Genomic DNA, 16,010 nt, shown 5'->3' with positions numbered 1-16,010 from the left:
TGTAGATAATTATTTAGGCCTTTGGCCCTGTTAGGTGAGGGATTGGACTACATGCCCCGGCGCGCACTGCGCGCCGAGGCCTTCTACGCGCGTCTTGCCTGCGAGACCCGCCTGAGCGTTCTCGCCAGCCTTCTCGGCTTCTCTTCTACCTTTCCTAGCAAAACGATTGACAGGCGCTGCTGTTCTTCCCCAGCTGGGCGTTGTGCGCACGCGCAATGAGGCCTCCGTCGTGGCCGAGGCGGCGAAGGAGGCGGCGGTAGCGGCGGTGACGCGTTTCCCTGGAGACGGCGATGCTCCCCTGTGAGGGGCCCGGCGGCGGCGGCGGCCTCGGGGCGGGCTGGCGGGGCAGCCGGGCAAAGCCCTGGAGAGGGGCATGGCCAGAGAGGAAGAGCAGGAAGGGGGTGCCTCCGGCGGAGGAGGAGGGGGCAGCGGCGGCGGGGAGCAATGGGAGGCGCCCGCCGCTTCTTTTCCTGCAGGCCGCGTCCCGCCGCCGACCCAACCGGGAGTCACGCCTCTGCGCTTCGGGCTGGTCCCGTCGGAGCTGCACGCGCGGCTGCTGGACCAGCACGACTACCGAGGCCGGGTGGGCGCCATGGAGCAGCTAAAGCGGGTTTTGGGAGAGGCGCCGGGGGCGGCCTTGGCCTGCTTGCCGCCCCCCAGCCTCCTTGGGCTGCTCAGCCTGCTGCGGGCTCTGCTGGACGACTCGAACTTCAAAGTGGCGCTGGGGGCGCTGGAAGGGCTGCGCCTGCTGGCTGTCCGCCTAGGCCCGGCGGCGGGGAGCCGGTCCCGCTTGGAGCCGTTGGTGGCGGCCGCAGCTAAAGTGCTGGGCGACGCTAAGTTGGCCATCCGCCAGGAGTACCACCAACTCTTTCTGGGTCTGATGCGGGCAGCCGGCCCTCAGCCCGTGCTGGATCTCCTGCTGCGCCCCGAGCACCTGCAGCATCGCAATTCTCGGGTCCGCGAGGTTGTCCTGGCCATCTCCATCGCTGCTCTCCTCACCTTTCCCAGCGAGGACTTCGAGCTGCCCAAGCTGGTGGCTGCGCTTGCCCCTGCTCTGGCGGACGGCAAGCGCCGGGTTCGTCACGCCGCCTTGGAGGCTTTTGCTGTCTTGGCCTCGGCCCTGGGCCCCGGCCGCACCAGCCTCATCTTCAAGGCAGTGGATGTGATTGAACTTCAGGATAATGGCGAAGGAGTCATGAGTGCCGTGCAGGCTCGGTTGGCCAGAAAAACTCTCCCCAAGCTGACCGACCAGTGGTTTGTGGAGTATGCTGTTCCCCTGCCATCCTCAGCAAACGGGCGCGGCTTTCATTTGCCTCATGGAGCGGACACAGATTGGCTCCTGGAGGGCAACCGTATCCAGAGTGCCCAGAGTTACTCTGGAGAGACTGCTGGGTCTTTTACCCCTTTTGCGGACCAAGGAGTATGTCCCCGGCGGGTGTTAAGCGCCGGGAAAGGAAAACTGCCTTGGGAGAGCGAACGACCTGGGAACCAAACTTGCTTTGTAAAAGGAAGTGAACCAGTAAGTAACATCATTGTAAGGTGCTGCCCTTCTCCTAGATATGGTGTCCTCCAGGTGTCTTCAGGCCCAAACTTCCACTGGCCAGGATTCGCATTAACTTTGCTGTGTAGGGCTGAAAGGATATGGAGTCAACAATCTGGATCAGGGGTCTCCAATCTTGGCAACTTTAAGCCTGGCAGACTTCAACTCCGCCAGGCTTTAAGTTGCCAAGGTTGGAGACCCCTGATCTGGATAGTACCAGGTTAGAGGAAATCAGTTTGTATTCTGTTGTAAAGAATAAAAATTAAAACTTCCATTAGCTCTGGTTTTTAGATGAAGTTCATGCTACTATTCCCAGAATTTTGCGTGACCCAATTGAACTTACTTTTAGATATTCTTAATACTATATGGCTTGTAATTTTAAATAATATTTTAAGAGTTTGCATTTTAATGCTGTAATAGCATAATTGTGATTTAATTGTTGGCAGGTAGTCTTAGGGCCATAGTTAGTATAATATCGGTGGGGTATGGTTAAATAAATTAAAAATGTCATGATTCTAATTTTATACTTTCACTCAGCCCCTCAAGACTTAGCTGTCAGATAACCTGATTTAATCCTTTTAGCTATTACCAGTACTTTCTAATGTATTTGTTTAATATGATTACCATGCTTCACAGTTAATTAGTCATGTTGATCTGGTGGATGTTAAAGGAAAGAAGTGGAAAATAGGGCACAATTTCTGGTACTCTTGTTAAAACCTTTTGCTTTACTCTTAAGAATTTTTTATGCCATTAAGATATGCTGAGACGTCCTCTGTTTGGTTGCTCTCAAACTACCAATTTACTAATAAGACATGTAGGAGACAGCTTTCTCCTGTCATTTTAAACTAGATCTTCACAGTCAAGTTATAAAAATTTGAGTGCTTGGCAACCTGTATGTATTTATGATAGTTGAGCAACCCAGTCATATTATTACTATTTGCAACCTTCTTACTTCTTCAGACAAGCAATATCAATGGGAGAAGTGGGATTTGCTTGACTTAATGTGCTTCACTTAACAATCGCTTAACACCCATGGCAAAAAGTTATAAAATTAGGCACGACTCACTGAACAGCTTGCTTAGCAATGGAAATTCTGGTCACAATTGTGGCTGTAAGTCAAGGAATACTTGTAGCTCATCAAGGTTTGCCACAAATCATTTCTTGAATTTGGAAGACTCATTATCTATTGAAACTTGCACTGTCTCAGGAACGGTGGAGGATTGGTATTATTATGGCCAGACTAAAGTGGTTCATCAGAAATTAAAAGACTTTAAGAACTCAGATAAAAATCAAATAGATGAATTTCAGGCACATGTTTTGGATATTTGCATTATCCTCCCATATTATGCTTTTCTATTCAAAATTCATTTTCATGCAGAACTTAATAGTTGTATGTAGGACTATTTGCATTGATGGAAAGCTGAATTACCATGGAGGTTAGTTGAGATTTAAACTCTATGTTTTCTTCTGAATTTCTGCATAGAAGCATGGTATCAACAAAAATTGACAATATGTAATCAGAATGTCTTGAATATATGCCATGAAGAGGGAAGTTGAAAGCTGTCAGATACTCCGACTTCTGTATTCCATATTAATTAGTGAACCATGAGGAGATACTAGATCAAACCCAATTTTTTAAAAATGTCTAGTCTGAATGGTCCCCATGCAGAACTTGGACAACTAACTTTCAGGAGACTGCAGGACCTGAATTTGATAGATTTATTCAAGCCATTATGGTTAATCAAGATTTGATTGTTCATAAGTAGGAAGTGTTCTGAAACTTTTTGAATCAAGAGCTGAAGCTGCTGCTTCAATTAAATTTAAAAATGCACAGATTACAATAGGGTTCACGTTCCTATGAAAATCTAATGCCTAGTGATCTGACGTGGCAATGGTAGCTCTGGGGAACAGTTGCAAATACAGATTAAGTTTTACTTGCCTTCCTACTGCTCACCTCCAGCTGAGCAGCCTAGTTCCTAACAAGCCACAGACTGGTACCGGTCGATGGGCGTGAATTTGGAAACCCTTGCTTTATTGGACCTCATCCCTGGACACTACACCCCTTTTGTGTAATGTAATGGAAGTGATGCCACTATATTGCAAGTATATGTTTTCTGTATGATCATGGCCTTCTTTTTCCTCTTCTGTTTCAGACCTATTAACATTTGTGAGATGGGAAGCTACATAAGTATGATGTATAAATAAATTAAAAAGAAAAAAAAGTTGAATATCAAATTCAGTATAACACAATTAGGTAAAACTGATTTTGATTTTGAAAAGTGCCTTTTTAAATAGAAAGGTCATAAGATGCAAGTGTCTTAAACCCTTCAGAATAATTTTCTAATGGTCAAGCCAGTATGTTATATTGATTATATTGTTATATATATGTTATATGATTATTGAAGATAAATCTTTGGATTTGAGTTAGGATGAGTTCAAAGAAAAGTAAATGAATATAATTTTCACAGTCTTTAATTTTTTAGCTAAGGTTTCTCAGGATTTGAAGATTAATAATTACATTTAGGTACATTCCAATGACCTCAGTTTTGTTACAGATTAACATTAAGTAGCCCCATAGCAGTTAAAGGAATTTGTGAAGTCAGCATTGTTCATAGGAGGTCAGTAATAGTACGGACCAATACAGGAAACTAGCAGGTACAGAAATAAGTCTTTTGCAGTGATTTTTCAAAACAAAAAAATATATTTGTTTGATAAAGACTAATATTTGTAGTAGACTAGATGGTCTCTTAAGTTGACTTTCATTTCTGTATTTCTGAAATTTGCATTGTCCTAAGAACAATAGAGGAGTGGAGTTATGGCCAGACTAAAGTGGCTATCAAAAATTATCAGACTTTAAAAACTCAGTTTAGTTAAAATATCCTTCTTGAAAACTTCAGATGGTTTCCCATACTATATCCAGGGTCTACATTCTAGTCGGTGCACTTTTTTTCTTCTTAATTTTGCAAATGAAAAATATATGTAAATTACATTATATCGTAGTACTATTTGCCTTTTCTTTCTGTTCCAGTGCTTGACATCGAATGATTTTCTTCACTCTCCTAAATTAAGAACTTCTCAAGGTAAGCCAGTGAAATATTAAGTATGTAAAGAGCTCTTAAGAACATCAGAGTCATTTATAGTAACAAGCTGATACAATAGATGGTACAGTACAGGAAGGGTTCTGCCACCCCAGGTGCCTGTTCTGCCCTCTCCCCCATTCTGTAAGATGGAACAAAGAACTGCTAAGTTACTCTGAAGTCTGGTGCAATTGAACATTTTTGAAGCTGTCTCAGTCATAGCTCAAAAGAATTAGATGTTTTCTTTTTTCTTTTTCAATACTCCGACTGTCATCTTTAAAATGTTGGAAAAGAATTTGATTTAAGTAGTGAAAATAGAATGAGACTGAGATGACAAGAACTTCTACTGTGTTGATTGCCTAGTTATTAGAAAATATGAGAATATTTTTGTAGTTTGTATGCTAACTTAATCAAAACATTATTATTATTTGCCTAGAAAGATATAGGAGAAGATGATTCAGGGAATATCCCAAAGAAATACAGAATTAAAATCAATTGACATTTTAACTTGGGAAAATAGAACTATGGGATAATGCAGTTGGTTTTAATACTATATTTCTTGCTTTTCGCATCTCTGAGTGACAACTGGACCAACTGGCAGATGGGTTTTGTAGGTATAAAAAAGAGCCAGTGAAGAATGGTAATGAATATGGGATATGTAGTTAGTATATTGATATAGCTAATTTAACTCTTTTAAATTCTTACAGTAGTATTTTTTTTTTGTAAAACACCTGTTGCCTTACCCTCCTGGTTAGAGAGATAAATGGCCACTAGAAATTGTAAATATTAAAATAGTCCAGCAGTGGAACAGTGGTCTTTGAAAGAAAATGCAATATAGTTATTAATGTATACATTCACATGTCAAGGCTTGTTTATTCTACTATCCTGTTGCTTACAACTCCCAGAAATCACTGAATTCCATCTACCCTTCTTGGGGAGCCATTGGAAGTGTCTAGAAATACAGTACTACAAAAACTTTACTATCAATTGATAGTTTTATAAGACAAATCTACTTAAGGACATTTCTTACAGTTTGCTCTGAATTTGCTAAGTAGGACAGAAAGCTGGAAATTTAAATTGGCAAGTAGTACTGGGGAGGAAATTTAAAGCTAATATGTTTTGCATAGCATCTTAAAAAAATGTTTACAATGAGATTTTTATAATGATACATAAGTTGCCCTTAACTTACGACCATAATAAAGCTCACATGATTTTGTTCCCAGGCCTGATGTTAATATGCTTATTGACATAGATAGATAGATAGATAGATAGATAGATAGATAGATAGATAGATAGATAGATAGATAGATCCCTATTGTATCTATATCAATTATCTTTCTGATTGGTTTTGTCCATGCTGCATGTTTCTTTGTGGTTATGTCTGATTTTGTAAACCAAGCAAAGTTTAATCTGTTATTAAAAATACAATAAATATTAATTATCATTAAAAATGTATTGGAGATTTCTTGCATCTCCTACTCTGGAAACTGTATATATCTGATTAAAACAGATATTTTAAAAAATGTAACATTTTGATATGCTACGAGGGAAAATGGGTTCTATCTTTTCTGCTCTATATAGGATATATATATTATTCTGTTTTATAAAAACACCGTGCTAGAAAATATTCACGGTGGATTTTTACAGCTGCCTCTCATGCTGTTCTCTTTACACTAAAATATATTTTATTTTGAATTAAACTTGTTACTATCAATGGGACATGGAAACATCTGGCTATCTTTTGTTTTTTGCTTGAAAGGTGTGATGGCCTCTCATCAGCCACATATTTCAGGAAAATCCAATCTTCTTGGTTTCTCTCATAGCCATGGGAAAAGTGGTAGTGTGGATTCTGACCTACAGTTTCTAGGACTTAGCAGTCCATGGCAAGATAAAGGTATTGAATAACATGATTTTCCTGGATACTGCTACTATTCAACATTCAGTGATAGTAGACTTTTCCTCATTACTTTTCTATTTCAGTCTGCTCCTATATAAGGGTTCTAGTATTCGTAGACACATTTGTGGATAATAAGATCTTCCATCAATATTTCAGCTATAATAGGATTACATTAGCCGTCCAAATAATTACAATACAGTAGTAAGATGTACAGATTTCGATATTTAGCATAATTAGCTGGGTACGGATAACAGAACTCTTTCCCAGTACTGCAGATTAAAATCCTTAATCAGATTGACTTTACCTATGCCAAGCATAAGCATAACCACTAAGTTAAAGCAGCAGTTCTTTTTCTTAGAATATCTTGTGATGTCAGATTGGTTTCTGGTCTGCTTCTCTCTTAATCTTCAAATTTCTAAATTATGTTTTAATTTAATGCTTAATTATTCTTGTTATTTTTGCTCATTATAACCTGTGTTGGGAAAACATACTTATTTTTTAAATAGTCTTATCATATCTATCCTGTTATATAGATCAGGGAACTGCAGTTTGTAGTATTTCATATGTTGCCACATTCCAGTTGCCATTAGGCTTAATCATTATGAGTAATTATGAGAAGTATAGTGCTATAATATCTGAAGAGCCAACACCCCACTTAAAATGTTCCAGGAAAGGAAAGTTAGTATAACCTGGTTTAATAAATGGACTAATAAGTACTAAAAACACTTCTGCTTGATAGAATTAGGAACTCAAATAAAAACCTTCCATGCTGTTCTCCTTAAAGATTAATGATCAGACACGATTGCCAACAATATTGTTTTTCCAGGATTATTTTATGCAAATTGTCTACTTTGTGTCTTTTCCAGTGTGTACTAGCCTCAATTTTACCAACAAGCCTCAGCGGACCTTTTGTAGCCCACCTGAGCATACTTCTCCTCTTTTGGGCTGTCATACTAGCCAAGGAGCATTCATTCTTCCATCCTACCCATTTTCATCACCCAGGCAGAGTCCAAAGCACACCTCTCCGCCAACAGATTCACTTAAGAAATCACAAGATCATGCTGTTAATTTCTCTAATTCCTGGCCTCTTAAGAGCTTTGAAGGGCTTCCAAAACCTACACATCAGAAGAAGTTTTCCAGCCCAATATCAGGAGAAGAAGCAGGTAACATCCTTAGTAATAATCTGTGCTGTTTCCAATAATGTGCACAAACTCTGGAAATAAAATGCCAAGAAAGGAAAAATAGGAAGCAAATGTAAAAGAGACATTAGGAGTCAACTCCCTCTTAAGCTTTAACAGCTTTTCTTCAAAAGCAGTAATTTACATTCTGTGTCAATACTGTTTAATGGAATTACCATCTAATATCAGTTTTATCTTATTTTTCTTTGTAACAGACAAAAAGTCTGACACTAGACTAATTTAATTTTGATACACTAAACAATTTTTTAACTTGCAACCAATTTATAAGCATTAATAAAAACCATACAGTTATATATTACTGTTCTAGTCTATTGTATTTTCTTTAAAGTTGTCTTGAACTGATTTTAAGAAAAGTACGGGTTTCAGGATTTAACACATTTCATGGGACTAGAGCTTAAAAACTGGTAAGATTTGTTTCAGGGTTTCATGCGTAAAGAGATTCTTCCACTTACGTCTAGGGATAATCATCATTATCGTTCTCAGCCATTCAGATATGTCCGATTTTCAGCCACTCTGTGCATCAGCATTTTCCATGCTCCTCTGTCTCACACCACCTCCTTCAGATCCACCATGTTCATCCCAGTGTCATCTTTTTATAGTGTCCAGCCAGAATGGGGCCTTAGGATGGCTCCTTTTTTCTGCTGATCACTCCCAACATGATTGACTTTTCAAGTGAATCAGCTCTGATGACATGACCAAAGTATGACAGCCTCTGTTTGGCAATTTTGGATTCAAGTGATATTTTTGATGAGTTTCGGTCTAGGACTTCTTTCTTTGTTATTTTTGCAGTCCATGGGATGCGTAATAGTCACCTCCAGAACCACAGTTCAAAGGCATCCACCCTTCTGTTTGCCTTTTTTCAGAGTCCACGTTTTGCAGCCATAACCAGTAATTGGAAAAATTATTGCATTAACTAATCTGCATTTGGTTGTGACGCTGATATCTTCATTCTTCCGAATGTTATTCATGCTAGACGTTGCAGTTCTTCCAAGTGCTATACGCTTTCTTGTCTCAGGGCTTCAGTCATCACTTTGGTCGATTTTAGAACCCAAGAAGATTCCTTTATTTTTTTGACTGTCTGTTGTCAATCTTCAGTCTGACCTGTGTGTTCTCTGCAGTTGTCATTATCTTTGTTTTCTTGATGTTAATGTGCGTCCAAATTTCTCACTTGCATCTTTGACTCTCACAAGTAACCACTCCAGTTCCTTCTTGGTTCCGTGAGCAATGATGTATCATCTGAATATCGGAGATTGTTGATATTCCTACCACTGATTTTAACCCCGATGCTGGATTCCTCCAAATGTGAATTTATCTTAACTATTTCTGTGTACATGTTGAATAGTATAAGTGACAGGATGCAACTTTGCTGAGTGCATTTTTCAATCCTGAACTATTTTGTGTCTCCATATTCCGTTCTTACAGTGGCTGCCTGGTCAGAGCACAATGACTGAATGAGCTGGATGTGGTGTGGTGATATCCCCAGTTCTTTGAGGCAGGTTCCAGAGCAAAAACAAATCAATTGAAACCTTTAGAAGCTGTTGCAGATAATGCAATATCAGTCTAGTTATTCCATTCTGTACTAATCAGTAAGTGCTTCTATTAGGACATCAGCAGCACATTGATAAAATGCCTTATATAATCTCTTCATACAGACGTGAAACCTCAAGATACTCCTCCTATTCAGCTGAAACCTGCCTTTGTGAGGACCCCAGCTTCAAGGAGAGGCCTGAGTGGAACAAAGCCAGTGCCTCCAATCCCTAGGGGGGTGAGCCCCTTGCCTGATAAAACAGAAATCAGTTCAATGGGACAAAAGAACGGGGAGCCAGAAGACATGTGGCTAAATGAAAGGGATAAGAAATTGGCCATTGATCTTTCAGAGTTAAACATCAATGAAAGAGAGCTTGATGAGGAAGAGGTAGGAATACTGATTAATAATAAATTTGCCTGCTCTTTTTATTCTCATGGACTTCTTATGTGGTATAATTACATGGTTGACATGATGTTTTTGCCCTTTATTTATTTTATTGTGTTTATTAAATTTATATGCCACCCATCTCACTATCGAGTGACGCGATGGGAAAATTTATACCTGTTTTTTATCTTTTACAGTCATTGTTAGAAAGTCATGTTATGGATGATTTTGGAGCTCTTGCTTACTGTAATTATTAGAAAATAGATATTACCATATAGCAGAAGAACATCAACAGGAATTGAACCTTATAATCAAGTAGTTGTGCTATTCATTCAAATGTCCTACAAAGGAGAAGTAATAGAGATTGTCTGGATTTATGCTTTTCTTTACAGCATGGATTATGTGTTGTTCCTTGTCTTTAGATGCATAGTTCTCTTCGGTCTCTTCGTAATAGTGCAGCTAAGAAGAGAGCGAAGTTGAACGGCAGCACTTCTGATCTTGAAAGCCCTGATTCTGTGTTGAAGCTTGACCTAACTTCAGAGTCACCTTCCTGCTTGTCATCTCCAAGTACTAGTTCTTACAGTGAAAGTGGAGTTTATAGTCTTGAATCTGTAACATCCCCACTGTCTACAGCACCCCAAGGGTTAAGAACAATGTGAGTTTTATTCAGAAGTTAAGAGTGATATATATATTTTTAAGTTCAGGGGAAAGATTGTGCTTGATCATTGTTTCCACTTAGCTACCTTAGTGTTGTTTAGCTACCTTAATTTGATTTTCAACCAAACAGTCAATTACTTGAAAAGGATTGATGATCCGGAAGTGTTCTTACACTATTTAGATCAGAGAAGCACAGCGTTAAGTCCTCCAAGTCACCTCTGAGCAAATTCATGTGTAGCCCTCAGAGATTTCTAATATTTGTTAAGAAATTACAGCAGCTTCTGAGTAAATAATTGACTGGATGGTAATTAGCAGAATTTAATTTTAATTAAAGACAATTCATATTTTAAAAAGTAATGTTTTGTCTTGGCTACGCTTGCTACTTTTGGAGTGTATGCACTGGCCTTGAAGAATTGTGTATTGAATTTGGAATAATGTTGTAAAATCCCGCAAAATGTTTTAACTATCTGTCACTGAGATAGCTAAAGCTATCTCTTGTCAATGTCATCAATTGTCAATGTCATCAATTGTTGGTGAAGTATAGCTATTTACCCCATATCTGAGGAAGATGATTAATTCAGCTAAGTTTGTCTACCATAACCAACAGCAACTTTTTAGGATTTCATATGAGGCTATTTTCAACCTTACCTGTGTAATCTGACACTTAGCTATGGTCCTTGAATTTACAACTTTGAAGATAAGAATATGGTAATACACATTTAAGTATTTTAATATGCTAGTTATGTCTCTGTGGCAACTTCCCCATTCCTCCTATTTACACAACAGGGAGGGGAACATTCCTGACAACATATTAATGCAACTGTTGTAGCTTTATGACTGAATAATAAGTGTAAAACCATTGTCCTAGTCCCGTTGAATCTCGTAAAGAATCACTTTTTTCACTTTGCTGAATTTCTAATTGGAAGCACTTCTTTCAGCTTACCATCTTGATGCCAGCTACATTTAGTGTTTTTTGAAAAAGTAATTACATTTTTCTCGTGCGCGCAAGATAGATATCTTCAGAATAATTTGATAGTCAACATTGGAGTGTCTGTATAAAGTTGGTCTATGTTAATCTTAAATATTTTTTTCTGTTTTAATAGATCAGATATCTTTTCTCTACCTGGAAGTAATTCCCGCCCCACAAAGCTCTCACCTGCACGGAATCGAAGCTCTATCATTGTGGAGCAGAATCCCAGTGCAGGTATATTGAGAATAGGAGAAAATATTACATTTAGTAAAATAAAGACATTTTAGTTGTTTGTAATATACCATATCTCTAGTATATTTAATAAATATAATAAAATATAATGCATATAGATGTGTATGTGTATGCATTTATATGTATAAATGCATATGTAGACACATATCCATGCATATATTTATATGTTACTGTTTTGTATAGATCACATGTACTTCAGTAGATTAATATCAAGTTTTGGATCCTGACAAAGAGAATATTAACTGTGCTACATCACTGTCAAAACCACTAGCAAAGAATTTTAAATGTATTTCACAGTTGGGTTTTTATTTATTTTTTACTAAGAAAGCTGTGCATTTTCTGTAGCACAAAATTAGGATTATTCATAATAATATTGATTGAATGAACAAGGAGTAGGAAGTTTAAAAAAAATAGAAGAAATGAATAGAGAAGGTCATCAGAAAAACAGTTGAGGGCATATCCCCAAATAGAAAAGAGGCAAATTTTAGAAGTGTGATGCTGATTGTGCAAGAGATACAAAAAAAATATAACCATAGGTACATTTAGAAGAAAAGGTTATTTTGATTCTTCCTGAAAGGTCAGAAAAGGTGCTTTTTGTGTGAAAAATATAATCATAGGTATGTTTAGAAGAAAAAGTTCTTTTGATTCTTCCTGAAAGGTCAGAAAAGGTTCTTTTTATGTGAAAATCCACTGTATGCAGTGGTGACACTTCTTCCCTGTGGCCTGCCTACCGCTAGACATGCTCAGAATGGATTAGATTAGAAGAAGGGAATGAAGTCAGTCTGATTTAAAACATTGGCATATAAAATTAAGAGTTGACCTGCTCTCTGTTGCCTTAGAGAGCAGAATGGATCCAATGGATGTAACTACAGGGAACTTTAGATATCAGATTAGATATTTGGAGGAATTTTGTATTAATTTCTTTATGTTTTCGTTTATATAGTTTTTCTCTTTTATGATTGTAAGCCACCCAGAGTTATCTTGAGGTAAGATGGGCGGCCCTATAAATTTTGTAAATATAAACAGTCGTAAAATTGATTTAATAAATGAATAAATTTTCTGACTTTAGGCTTTGTCAACCAGCAACAGGTTGCCTTATAAAGTGGCATGTTCCTCTTTACTAGATGGCTCTAGACAATAAAAAGGTTACTGTTTGAAATACTTTAGCAGAGTTTAGCAGAATTTTAACCAAGCCAGGAGTTGGATCAGATTATCCAACTCCTGTGGATACAGTTCAATTATCCTGTGATTAACCATTGTTGTAGCAAAAATACATAATACTGTATTATGTGTTCCTAAGTGAATAAGGGTCATAACTGGTTATAATGAGGAATCATCGGGATTTGAATTGTTATAAAAATCCCCAGGTCTCTGTATGGTAAAGTGCAGTTTAAAAACCAAACGTGGATTGGAGTAAATGTAACAGTGCATCTCTTATAGTTTTTTTATAATATGCAACAACAGGCAGCTTTGTGCAGTCTGCCAACATTTTTTAAAATAATAAAGTAGTCCTTAAGTTTCAACCATTCATTCAGCAAGTATTCAAAGTTACAACAGCACTGAAAAAACCTGGATTTAACAATAGTCCTTGAAGTTGCAGCTGTCACAATGTCTCTGTATCACACTATCAATATTTGGATGCCCAGCAATTGGTCCATGTTTATGGCCATCGCATTCTCCTGCCCTCCTGAACTACCTCTGCTTCAACTTCCCCCATCTGCCTATTTCCCTCCCACACACATATCTCTGTACTTTTGGCCACCCTGCATAACTTGGTCAAGATGAAAAATCCACTGTATGCAGCCACCACCTTTGCCTCTAGCTGGTCTTCATCGTATTCTTCACTTTGCCTCCCCTATTTATTTATTTTTATTTATTTATTAATTGCATTTGTATACCGCCCTTCTCCCGAAGGACTCAGGGCGGTTAACAGCCCTATGCTGGACTTGCCAACAACATGATCCCTGGCTGGCAATGGTCTGCTGAAGTGGGGCAGAGGCCCACCAGGAACCTGGCAGCTGAGGAGGTGGAGGCAAGCTGTGGAGCTTGAGGTTGACCATGGCAGGGAAGCGAGGCAAGACAAGGAAGAGGGCAGAAAGTTCAGTCGTGCTATGCAGGATGGCTGAAAGGGCAGAGATTGGGGAGAAAGACAGGTTGAAATGGAGGCAATTTGTGTAGTTTGTTTCTCTCTTAACCAGGACTGCCATATTTGCTGTCGCTAACCAGCACAGTCGTGATGGTTTGTTTATTGAGTGCTTCACTTAGCAACAGAAATTCTGGCCCCAGTTTGGGGGGACTAGATATAAATTGACAGCTGCCACGGCCCAAAAAACATGCTGCTGAGCACCTCCAAACATCTCCAATCTATTGACAAGCTCAATGCTTCTGCCATTCTGCTAGGCACAGAACGGCTGATTGGCACTCAGGTATTTCTTTGCAGCCCATGAGGATTTTTAATTTATCAATGTGGTCCTTTCCCTAGACAAACCATCTCTATAATACAAAGCAGATGTGTGTGTGTATGTATGCGTGTATGCATAGACTATAAAAAGATATTGTAATCTAATGGGCAGAATTTGTGTGAAATAATTCTACAGGTGCCATATTAGACATTTTCCAGTGATGTTTACTTATCTTTCAGGAACCAGGTTTCATGAAAAAGCAACTTCCTATGTAAGTGTTAGTGGCCAGCATCTCAGTTGTGGAAATGGATCAGGAGATTATGAAGATGATAAACAGAAAGTTTTGTCTCCCACCAGTCTGAAAGGGCAGAGCAAAGAGTATCAAATGCACTGTAAATCCACAAAAGGTAAGTAATTATGAACGTCACAGAATTGGAGGAAGAATTGAGAGGTGAATATGGAGCTGTAACCTAATGAACTTCTGCTTACATTTCTGGATAGAGACCATATCTGCCTAACTTCTTTCCACTTCTTTCCTTCACTTTCTGCAATTTTTACATGCCATAGTTGTAAAAAGTAAAGTAGAATTCAAGAGCAGCAGAATCCATCTGTCTGTTTTAAAATTATGGTGAAATTAGCTTCAGAGTATGGAGGAACGAATCACGCAAATTAGAGCTGTGCTGTTTGCAGGCAGTAGTATGTATTGATAATCTAGAGCTTTCCATGGTAAAATTATTAAAATAACAAAAAACAGTTTTTGAAGATTTTACTAGAATGGAATAGATGCCTTTGCAATTGACTATGTTATCAAATCAGCTTTCCTGTGCAATTTCAATAGTAACCTCTCATTTTGCACTTTGGAAATTTTAGTTGTTAATTACTAAAGGAGATTTCAATTTTGCATTTTACCTAAATCATTATGTATCGTTATATGTAATTTAAATTTGGCTAGAATAATTTTGTTTAGTATAGAAAATATTAATAGATTTTTTTTTCATTTCTCTGGTATATAAATAATTATTAGCTCCTCAGTTGTTTAGAGGATGATTTTTTTTCAGTTGGCTCATATCAAGAAATCTTATTGTAAAAGCTTGTATAGTATCAGGGCAATAGTGACATAACGTCAAAGTTCTTTTTTTTTTAACTTGTGAAGGAAAAAAATACTTATTTCGGAAAAACATAATTCTGGTATTATAATTTTTTAAAGGATTTACAGGACCTTCTTCAAGTTTACATCATTTGAATAGTCTAGAATACATTTCACCGAGTGCCTTGTCAGAAGACTCTGTAGTTATTGTCGGAAAAGGTATTTCAAACAATTACATTTACATTTATTATATCTTTGTTTATCCTGCCTTTCAGTGACTATGATCAGAGTGCAATTACAAGAAAACATTAAATATAACCAAAATAGAATAGTGATTCTTATATGCCTTTGATGAAGTGTGCAATATTTGTGGATAAGCAGTTAAGAATTAAACATTTAAAATTCTATTTTGTGTCTTTGAGCCTTATTGGTTAGTGCATTACATGTATTTCAGTACTCTGCTAGTTGAAGACGAAATATTTAAAAAGGACATTTTTTTTTATAAAAAGGGACAAAAGACTTGTACACATTGAAGAGAATGGTACTATTCCTTGTTGGTTAATTAGGTTCCAAAAACTATTACCTTTTTAAACAACATTTTAATTAGATTAAAATGGAACAGATATGGAACAAAATTTAGCTTTGGTACTAGCCATGCTGGCCACTTGACCTCAGAAAATGTCTTCGGACAATACTGTGTCTCCCTTGGCCAAGAGAGACAGAGATGAGCACTGTATTCTAGAGTTGGACACGATGGGACAGGCAAACCTTTACTTTTACCTTTTTTTTCTTTTTTGGTAATCCAATAAATTGTGCATTTCAGGAATGTTTGAAAGCCCCTCTTCACTTCCTACATATGGTCAATCCATAATGTTCTCCATGGAGAATGGAGATGCACCTTCATTCAAACCAAAAATGGAATCACTTTCTGGCATCTATGGGAGAGCCGTCCAGCAGCAAAGCTCTGCACCTTGCCTAGATGTGGAAAATGAAAGAGATGTAAGAATGGACATTCCA

The 16,010-nt window shown here is 38.2% G+C and overlaps 1 protein-coding gene across 6 annotated transcripts in view; it reads left to right on the top strand.

Annotated features, from left to right (window-relative positions):
• The first annotated feature begins 360 nt into the window (after positions 1-360).
• The window catches only part of TOGARAM1 (TOG array regulator of axonemal microtubules 1), a 35,638-nt gene continuing 19,988 nt past the window's right edge, over positions 361-16,010 (top strand). For 3 of the 6 annotated variants that reach the window (XM_058163157.1, XM_058163156.1, XM_058163159.1), the window contains exons 1-10: positions 361-1,519; positions 4,569-4,620; positions 6,377-6,511; positions 7,381-7,677; positions 9,366-9,628; positions 10,048-10,280; positions 11,386-11,486; positions 14,146-14,313; positions 15,114-15,212; positions 15,817-15,992. In XM_058163157.1, the coding sequence (XP_058019140.1) occupies positions 374-1,519; positions 4,569-4,620; positions 6,377-6,511; positions 7,381-7,677; positions 9,366-9,628; positions 10,048-10,280; positions 11,386-11,486; positions 14,146-14,313; positions 15,114-15,212; positions 15,817-15,992 (2,670 nt within the window). In that variant the 5' untranslated portion in view covers positions 361-373. The remainder of the gene's footprint in view (positions 1,520-4,568; positions 4,621-6,376; positions 6,512-7,380; positions 7,678-9,365; positions 9,629-10,047; positions 10,281-11,385; positions 11,487-14,145; positions 14,314-15,113; positions 15,213-15,816; positions 15,993-16,010) is intronic. The other 3 variants (XM_058163158.1, XM_058163160.1, XM_058163161.1) reach the window with 3 other exon arrangements.

This window comes from Ahaetulla prasina, chromosome 1 (genome assembly GCF_028640845.1).
Source record: "Ahaetulla prasina isolate Xishuangbanna chromosome 1, ASM2864084v1, whole genome shotgun sequence".
Taxonomy (NCBI): domain Eukaryota; kingdom Metazoa; phylum Chordata; class Lepidosauria; order Squamata; family Colubridae; genus Ahaetulla; species Ahaetulla prasina.
This window is presented reverse-complemented; position numbering and strand designations above follow the sequence as displayed.